General features: G+C 38.6%; 1 protein-coding gene across 1 annotated transcript in view; it reads left to right on the top strand.

Annotated features, from left to right (window-relative positions):
- aif1l (allograft inflammatory factor 1-like) overlaps positions 1 to 9,679 on the top strand; it is a 13,537-nt gene extending 3,858 nt beyond the window's left edge. The window contains exons 4-6 of the mRNA XM_010787253.1: positions 1,924 to 1,965; positions 2,918 to 3,080; positions 8,193 to 9,679. Of these exons, the coding sequence (XP_010785555.1) occupies positions 1,924 to 1,965; positions 2,918 to 3,080; positions 8,193 to 8,280 (293 nt within the window). The 3' untranslated portion in view covers positions 8,281 to 9,679. The remainder of the gene's footprint in view (positions 1 to 1,923; positions 1,966 to 2,917; positions 3,081 to 8,192) is intronic.
- Positions 9,680 to 10,169: the final 490 nt, after the last annotated feature.

Genomic DNA, 10,169 nt, shown 5'->3' on the forward strand with positions numbered 1-10,169 from the left:
AAAAAAAAAAAAAAAATGTTTTATTAAAGGGGCCCTAATATGCTTATTTTCAGGTTCGTATTTTGTTTCTCTACTGTGACATGTTTAAATGCTTTAATGTTCTAAAAGGTCTTTATTTTTATCATACTGTATTTCTTTTCAGTATGACACACTCCAGGAAAGGGAAACCCCCAAAAAGCACAACAGGGCCTCCTTTTAAATAATCATGGTGTGTTTTTTTTATGGCCATACTGTAGGATCAGTGTCATTTTAAAAGCGTGGGAAAAAAGTTCATTGTTTATTATCTGTTGGCCGGGCAGTGGCAGGGGAAGTTATTTCAACTATTTATCACCAGGGTTTGTTCTATTTTATTAAATGGAAAAGCCCCTTCAAATGATATCTGCCACAACTCTAAGTATTCAAACTCACCACCATACAACTCAAATGTAATACATTTGTATCGCAGACATCTTTATGATGTCAAACAGAAAGAGATACAAATCCAAATCTTGTCATAAAATGGCTGTTATGTATTTTGTTACATCCTCTGCTGAAGGAATTTAGGACAGGAGGATGCGCTAAAGACATTTTCATTTGGTCGAGCCATTTTCTGTGTCTGCAGATGATCAACAGGCTGCTCTGTGACAAGTGGCCCTCTCAAAAGCTTGGTGTGTGTGTGTGTGTGTGTTTTTGTGTAGATGCGTGTGTGTGTGTGTGTGTGTGTTTTTGTGTAGATGCATGTGTGTGTGTAGATGCGTGTGTGTGTGTGTGTGTGTGTGGAGGCCCCTTTCTCAGAGACAGGGTTAGCATTGTCCTGTCCCTCTCCCCTTGGGTTCACACAGTTAACACAGTCCTCTCTCTTTCTCCCCCACACACACACACACACACACACACAGCTTTCACTGTGCAACAGAAATCAGTGTAATCTGACTAAAGTGGTCTTCTTGACAAAAGAGAATACTGAAATTTAGGAAGAAGCGGGAATGTTTCTTTTTGTTTTTTAAAGATAACCGCATAATGAACGTAATAGGAATGCCTAAAGGTTGATTATGAGATTAGTCAAATTACTCCTCTTCTCTTTTGTCAGTATTGATTTAAAATTACAAAATACATTGTGACGTATAGAAAACATATTTCCCATTTAAAGAAATTGTTTAACGAGCATCCCCTTACAAAGTGAAAATGTTCATAACACGATCGCTTGTGTCCGCTATTTCTTTAACCATCATTCAAAACCAGGCTAGCATGTTTCCCTCTGCTTGCAGTCTTTATGCTAAGCTAACTGACCCCAGCTCCTTATTTATCAGCAGATATGAGTGTGCTGTCGGTCCTCTCGTATAACTCTTAGTAGGGAAGATAACTAGTTTTATTTAAAACACGTTCCAACTATTCCTTTAAGCTTAATGGCCATCTGCAGGAAACTTACATTGTTCTTTGCACATCTTTAGAACAACAACAAGGCTCCAAATGCAATTCTTACCTTCTGAAAAGTTGCAATATTATACTTCATTGATGTGGGATCTTCATAAGTGTTTTTTCTGCAGGCTAGTAGCACCAGATTTCATTTGTGACTGAGAGCAACATTTGTATCCAAGTCTTAAAATTGTCCAGCCAAGCCTTTTTGGTTTCCTTCCTTATTGCTGTGTTTGAACTCTGAGTTCTCCTTTAACTTCCTGACCCTCTCACTCTAATCTGTCTCCGATGTCAACCCCACTCAGCTGCTGACCACTGACAGACAACCAAAACACACACACACAGAAAAACACACCTGTCATCATCAGCTGTTAGTGCCTGTCCTTTTAGACACTGAGGTCTCTGTTAACACTTTTGCTGACATGTAAGATGCCAGCTGGTGATTTCTTTGTTTAAATGTTGCTGAAGGCGATGTGGTGTGTGTGTGTGTGTGTGTGTATAATAATCCCTTGTGTGTGTTTTGTTTTGCAGATAAATATGCCGAGTTTGACCTGAATGACCAAGGAGAGATAGGTGAGTTATAGTTGCACTAAAACAACAACAACTGTACCAGATAGTGTGTGTGTGTGTGTGTGTGTGTGTGTGTGTGTGTGTGTGTGTGTGTGTGTGTGTGTGTGTGTGTGTGTGTGTGTGTGTGTGTGTGTGTGTGTGTGTGTGTGTGTGTGTGTGTGTGTAAGACAATACTGTCCACCGCTGTGAGGGTGTTCCTGAGCAGATGTCTGTCTGCAGGTAGAGAGAAGCTGCTGATTGTCCTTTATGTCAACTTGTGTCGTTTGTAGCCACGTTAGCGGCTAACAGATGGCAATGTCAGTTGCTTGGTCCCCCACTGTGGTCCAATCTGAAACATCTCAACAACTATAAGTAGCTTGCATTAACAGTAGGTGCAGATGTCCATGCTGTCCAAAAGATGAATTTGAAATACTTTGGTGATCCCTTAACTTTTTTCTAGTGCTTTCATCAGCATTTAAATTAGAGTTGGGCAATAGAGTATGTTAAAACTTTCCAACTGATTGATGTCGCAACAACAACCAACAATATACATTTCATGTATTTGGGAAGGTTTGTGTAGTTTCATCTCTGTTTTCCAGAGGTAAGTTCAATATGTTCCCCAAGCTTTTATTTAGTGTTTTTAAATAAACAAAATAAACTTGCAAAACCAATTTTCCTCATTAAACAGACAAACACAACCAAACCCCATCTGATATCAAGTTTTTTCTTTTTTAACCTTACTAAAACTACATTATTTCCATTGTAACAACTGAGATGTACAGGCCCGTATTAGTTCTCCACGTAATACAGAGTAAACAGAGCATGTGTGGAATTACTGATGTCCCCTTTCAAAATGCTTAAGATACGTAAAACTAAGCATTTCGATAATGTTGTGGTTTCCTTACAGTCCAATATTTGTAAGGAATACATATTTGCGCCTTGATAAATATCTAACCTGGTGACTGGTCCTCCTCAGATATGATGGGTCTGAAGCGGACGATGGAGAAGATGGGGGTCCCGAAGACCCACCTGGAGCTGAAGAAGATGATCGTGGAGGTGACGGGCGGCAGCAGCAACACCATCAACTACAGAGACTTCGTCAAGATGATGCTGGGCAAGCGCTCAGCGGTGCTCAAACTGTAAGTAACAGTTTTTACACACTTGCAGAGTCAAGGCCTTTACACAGAAGAAGGGTTTTTTTGTCCAATTAATCTTAACAGCATTATATTTTTTCTATAAGTATTTAAGGCTTGGTAGACTGAACGTGAAGAAAATAAAAGAAAAGCAATCTTTCGTCGGGAGAAGGTCGATTTCTTCGGATCATTTACTCCGCAGATTAAGGCATCAAGCAGAATGGACAGTACGTTAAGAAATTCGTGGCCAAGTGTTACGAGTTTCCTCTATACTAATTTGGATTATGAAACTCCAACATAGGATCTTGGTCCAAAGCGCACCATTCTTTTCCACGCTGACAGCGCATCAGATCCACTCCTTTAGTTCTTTCCTTTCAAAATAAAAGCCCTAAATTTATACTCTGCGTTTCTGTTTTCCAGAATCAGCTCTAATGCACTCGCTTGAAGAAAATCAAGTAAATGAATGATGTTAAGTCCATCATTTTTATCTTAAAAATGAACTGCCGTAAATACATTTTCCGGCAATGGTTGTAACCCTCACACATTTGCATCACATGCTGTATGAATAGTAGAAGCTTAATGTTTACAGGCGAGTATTTTACATTTCCTTGTAATACATTTGTCACACCCCCTTTGTGTTAAATGATGTCTATAAGCCACCTGCTGCTGCATTGTGGGTCTGTGTGTGTGGGATGTGAATCATGTGTCGTGTCAGCCGATTGTTTCCTCCTGCAGCAGGGGATATTGGGATGACTAATGATGATGTCACTAACACCAGCTGCGTTAATCTCAATAGCAACAAACCTATCCATAGTTGACCCATCCTTATCCTGAGCTGGGATCAGGAGCTTAGGTAACTGATTGCAGCGGATTAACCACTGACAGTCCAGGGAGACACGTTTAATATCTTTTACCACTGGAAATATGGACCACTAAGCTCCTAAATATGGTGGCAAAAGTACATTCTTGGTGAATTTAGGTCAAAATGTGTATAGAAAAGGCAACTTTAACAAAGCCTTCCTTAACTTGGACACTTTAATATTTAAAAAAGGAATCAACCGAATGAAAATAAGAGTATTATTATATGTTCAATTATGTATTTAAATGGAAAACTTTTTGTTCTGTTATTGTCTCTTTTTTTTTTTAACAACCCCACAGTAACATAGGACAAAAACACCAGATAACCTCAGATTCTTTCAAGCGAATTCCACTTTTACAATAGAAATGAATAGCTATAGTGGATATGGTATATTATTTCCGTTCTCACACGGGTTAGTGAGGTGAGTCTAAGCCTTTTTAAAGCAGCCTTGCATTGAGTCACACTGAAAGAGAAAGTGTGTATTTACTGCAGCATGTGAGCAATGCTGGAGCCTTTAGACAAATCCTCATAATCCCAAAATCACCCAGCAGAGGAAATGCATAACTTTTCTACCTTTTGTCCTTTACCATATTTCAAAAGTGTATTCAATAATCCCCAAGCCTCCATTTATAAGTGTTTCATCCCCTCCCCGCCACTCCAGTCCACTTGGTAGCTTTCTAGAAGATAGACCCTGTATTTCAGAAATAAGCTTATGTCTGTCATTAATTCAGTTTTTGTCGAAGCATTTTTTACATAGCATTGAAGTTAAGAGGATGAAGCAATGCCCCTCTCAGAAATCATTACCCAGTTATTTAAGATGGACCCTGTATTTCAGAAAAAGCTGACGCCTGTTATTCATTTATTTTCCACTTTAAGGGGACCTATCATGCAAAATGCACTTTTTGATGTCTTTTATACATAAATATGTGTCTCACAAAGTGTCAGAAAATAAAACCCTCTCTCTTTTCCTCCGTACCCAAATCTCTAAAAATGGGGGTACAACGGACCTAATCCAGATTTGCATCCGATATGACGTAATATCGGAAATGTGGACCCACTGATCATCAGAAACAATGCCTGACTGTTTTGGACGTAATATGGTCTTTGTTTACATTAGCAAGCATCGCTAACACTCAGAGCTAACCTGTACTGGAGAGAGTATGTGTAAAAAAGCAGGAAATAAAAAAAGGAACTCACCTTGTGGTAAACCTGCAAGAGCAAAAGCCTTTGAGCTCCATACTGTTTCAGAATGTTCAGATGTGGTTTGGAACATGATATGGCGTTTCATCACCGCAGCATTTAGCTGAGTATCTTGTAGAATTCTGAGCAGGCACAAGCTCCCCCTCCTCTTTTTTTTGTTTTCAAGCTAAGGACCCGAACCTGCAGTTCTCTAACAGGCCTGAAATAGAGATTTTTATATATTTGTATATATCTGAGACCCATAATATAAGCCTAAAAATAGCATGATAGGAGACCTTTAATGTTTCTTTTAAGAAATGATGAGCCAGTTATTCAACGTAATCCACAGACTTTACTGACAGCAGTTTAACATGGGGACTATTTTCTGTATACCCAACCTAATCCGTCAAAGGTATCACTTCGCTAAAGGAAGGCACATTGCTGTTGAGTTTTAGTATTTTTGTGGCGCTTTGTGCATTACAAGAGGGCAATTTTGTTAAATCAAATTTAAGAGAGCATTCAACAAAATCGAAAATTGGATAACTCACACCAAAATAATCTAGAGAATTGTGGAGTTGGCTATCTCTTATAGATCCACTGTACTGAAACATCACAAATGGTATATGAATATGAAAGAAAAGTAGATTTGAGTAAGCTTGTATTGGCTACAAACATTTTGTAGTGTGTGAAATATGTACATGCGTAATCACTGATCTGATTAGGAAAGGAAACATTGGTTAAAGGCTTTCATAAAGCATCCTGCTGCTCCCTTCTCTGATATCTGAGTCTACAAAGCCTCTCTTGTGTGCTGTTTCTGTCTCCAGAGAGTAGAGAGTGGGGAGACGTTGAGGGGACAATACGCTCTAGAACAGATATGTTTGCTGCATTTGGCACGGCAACAATTGATCTTCTTACAATCAGAGGAAACTGATTGAGGTCAGCTCCTAATTTGGGTCCAGTTTTTTAACTTCTTCTTTTGAATAGAGTTTATATTAGTGCAATTATGTAGGCAGGACACTCACTCACTCACACTAGTTCTTTTTTACAAAGACTTCCATAATATGAGCCTTATCGTTTTTATATTTTCTACAACCATTATCGGTAAACAGATGTGAGGGATCTTGACAAAAAAAATCTAAATCCTATATGTAGAGCTAGGCTTTATGAAGGAGCTCATGTATCACAATATTTATTTTTTTCCTAACTTGTTTACACAATGATCATTTTCATGAGTAATGTGGATTTCATTGACTAGTGAATATCTAGAGGTGTCTGGTAATATCAGAAAAGGACTTCACACCTACTACCGTCCAGAAATAAAAATAATAATGCAAGAACAAATACAAAATCAAACCTTGCAGGGGATACAAAGGTGCAAGGGGCAATTACAACGAAGAAATAAGTCAACTATGTACATGTAAAATAGAGTAAGAGAATAATAACAGAATGTACCCTTTGATTTTCCAAAACAGTTGATTTGAGCTGTTTGATAAATCAGTGACTGGGGGGGGGGGCTTTGACAGACTGCAGGCAGCTCCGTGTAGCGGACACCAGCAGTGTGCAGGAAAAGAAGAAGTGAGAGTGTGTTGGTCGGGCTCCGAGTCGCTGAGTGGCCGTTTCGTGGTTGGGATCATGGCTCCTTAAGAGCTTAGTGGAGCTTTGCAGAGTTTTCCAAAAAAGGAAATTAAAGACAGGCATTCGCCCTGAATAGCTCCCGTCAGATCACTCACTCCGCTGTGTTCAGTCTGAACCAGCATTCCCCTCACTCCCCTTTGTGCTTTCCTTCATTCCTTTCCTCTCACTCAGCGCTCACACACACTGTAGCTGTGGCTCTGTGTGTATTCTCTTACACATCCTGCCTGTATACTTGTCTTTTTCACGTCCTTTTACTACGGCCTTCTTTATATTTTACATTTCTGTATGCACAATTCCATGGTGCTGAGGGCATTAAACAAAGTATTTATATCTCTGCATGTTTAAATACATACTAGTTTCAGTGGATTTATTAAGTAGTCGGTTGACAGAAGCGTTAAGATAAGATATTACTTTATTGATCCCAGTTTGGGAAATGTTTTGTGTTGCAGCAGCATAAAAAGACAAGGCATTGTACAATAACAATTCAAAGACTAGAAATATACAAGAAAGTAGAAAATATACATAGTGAATTGTTGCTGGTTGTTTTACTCGTGTGTGCTAATTAACCGATATCTCTATAGATTTTTGACTTTTTAATATTTATTTAAATTCAAAAATTGTGATCAAGTAGCAGACATGTGACGAAGGTAACTATGGACTGATGGCTTCGGGCCTTGCATATGTGCATATTTGTATACAATTTATACTATTGATTGATGTAGTGTTTATTGTATTTTATTTTGAAATGTGTTCCCCTTTCCCCTTGTCTGTTGCCGTTGATTGTGTGCACCTGGTGCCCTGTGTTGTCTCCTCCCTCCTCACCTGTGTCCTGTTGGGTTGATTGGGTTGGGCATTTAGGCTCTGGGGTTTTGCTGTTTGGCAGGTAGTGTGTGGGAGATCCCTGTGGTTGGTGACGGTGTGCACATGTTCAGCAGGATTGAGGCTGTGTGTCATCCATTGTGGTTCATCTGAGTAGTTATAAATGCCCCAACACCGCGGTTCTGGTGGTATTTTGGACGTTCTGCCTCTGCCTCCTTGCTTGGTCGGGCCGCTCCATTGTCAGCTTCACAAGACAAAATCACCCAAAACCATTTGAAGAGGTCAAATTATGTCTGTTTTTTTTATGTTATTGACCAAATTATAAGTCTAATAATTGTACAAAAAATATATATAAATTGATAATGAAAACTACCATTTGTTGCAGCCCTTACTTTAATAAAACGCTTACAACAAATGTCATCACATTGAAAAACATGAAATAAAATTAGCATCATGATTGATTGCTTTTATTGTGAGGTTAATAAGAAATAAATAAGTAATCAACCACTTATATTATAAAGATCTAGATTGGAATGAATCGTACAGTGTATGGACAATGTGTGTTCTTTTCAAAATTGCCTTTGTGTTTTATTTGCTATTTAATGAATTTCTCTCTCCCTCCACAGAGTGCTGATCTTCGAGGACAAAGCCAACGGCGGCGCCTGCAAACCGGACGGCCCCCCCCCAAAGCGGGACATTTCCAGCCTGCCTTAACTTATATCAGAGTGCTGGTGGAGCAGAGGGACCGTCGGTGTCGTCGAGTCGTTCTCTTAACATGTGGAGTGTTGTGTGGGACCAGGGATGGAGAAGTTGTGATACACGGTGTGTGCAGGGTGTTTGTTATTTTTGGAAGAATGAGCCCACAACTCACTAAATGATGTTTGACTGTGAATATTCATCTTATTTTCCCTTTAATTGAAATGTAGCGTTGGTTAGTTGTGAATCTGCTTCATAAATGATATTTTGTAGTAAGTGTTTCATGGATACATTTTAAGGGAAGACTCCAAAATGTTCCAGTTTTTTCTTTCCTTGTTTCGTATTGAGGGCATTAATTTTAGTGAGGCGAGAGTAGGATGCTTTTGGGGAAGCACGAGGAAAATAAAAAGCAGTTTTCCGGCACATTCCCTGCACTGACCTCAGTGTTGTTGGATGGATTCCTGCCAGGCTAATCTTGGTCAACTTCTCTCTTTAGATCAGAGATTAGGCCCAGCCCATTTCTTCTGGGTCAGAGTCATCAAGCTTTGGAGCCTAAATACTGATCTGGCATCAGTAACTAGGTTATCATGGCCTCCTCATGATCTGAAAAACATTTTTCTGTACTGCTATGCGTTTTTAACATTCACTCACTTGTTGGGAGAGGAATAAGAGATCATGTTGACCATGTGACTTTCAGTTTCAGTAACAGCAAATCTGACTTTTTTAACATCTGTAAGGCTAAAGCACAGGAGTTTTGGAAGGAGTGTGATTTAAAGTCACACAAATAAAAACAAATGTACATAATATACTACACTCAGTACAATCATATTCTTTCCAAGTGCCTCAACCTGAAGATACTGTAGAGCTCAAACCGATTAAAAAAGGAGGGAGTGCACAGTTCAAGCAGTCCTCTTAGCTTACTAATTCAAGAGAACAGTGAAATAATTGTAATTTCTTAGTTTTGATGATGTATGTTGAATTATATTGATATGGTGTTTCCACGACATTCTGAGTGAAGTGTTGTTTTTTCCCTTTTTCTTACCAGGATTTTATTTTTGTAACATCCCAGAAAGTGTTTAACCTGTTAAGTGATGTCATTGTTTAGTTTACCCTTCATTTGTCTTGCAATGCATACATATGTTATTTCTCTTTGCTTTAGGTGATTTTGTTTCTCCCCACGCTTCTTTCATCACCCCTCTGTGATGGGTTCATTGTCCTGTGAAATGTGTGCCTCAGTGTTCCCTTAACTCACTTACTGTGACTTTGGTACTTGTAGTATTTTTTTAACCCACTTAAAAATGTCTTAAACTATTATGTCAATTTTGTTTTTCAGCCTGACAGGTATATCACATCTTTTAATGTTGTTTAAATGCAAGTGTTTGCAGACACCAAAGGAATTAAAATTATTCTTACACTGGCCTGTTAAGTTCTGAATTGTTTTTGGGATCTATTTCAAATTATTTATTCATTTTGAGGCTAAAAAAAAGGTTTTGTTAAATGGGCAAACATGAGTGTCTCAATTGTGGTTAAATATATGTTTTAATTCACTAGTGATTTTCATCAGTGATTTTCAGAACCGTTGTCCCTTTTGTGTTTGAATGAGGAGATGATATTCTACATTCAGAGGGAGATTAATGTATTCAAGCTATTTGCTGCAGCCTCCAATCTTACATATAAAAGAAGAGTAAGACTCATAAATAACTCCATAGTCATAAAGACTGGCTGACCATGAGCTTACACACAGTACAAACTCCATGCAAAAAATGCTTGGCTTTTGGTGCGGGTAAATGTATGAATGCATTATCGAAACTGCGTAAACATCCACCAATGTATCTAATGGAAGAATTATAGTGTGATTTTTGACCGACTGGTACATTTTGTAATAATGCTTTGATTCCATATATGTT

The sequence above is a fragment of the Notothenia coriiceps genome, unplaced genomic scaffold, assembly GCF_000735185.1.
Source record: "Notothenia coriiceps isolate Sejong01 unplaced genomic scaffold, NC01 NC01_scaffold00030214, whole genome shotgun sequence".
Classification (NCBI taxonomy): Eukaryota; Metazoa; Chordata; class Actinopteri; order Perciformes; family Nototheniidae; genus Notothenia; species Notothenia coriiceps.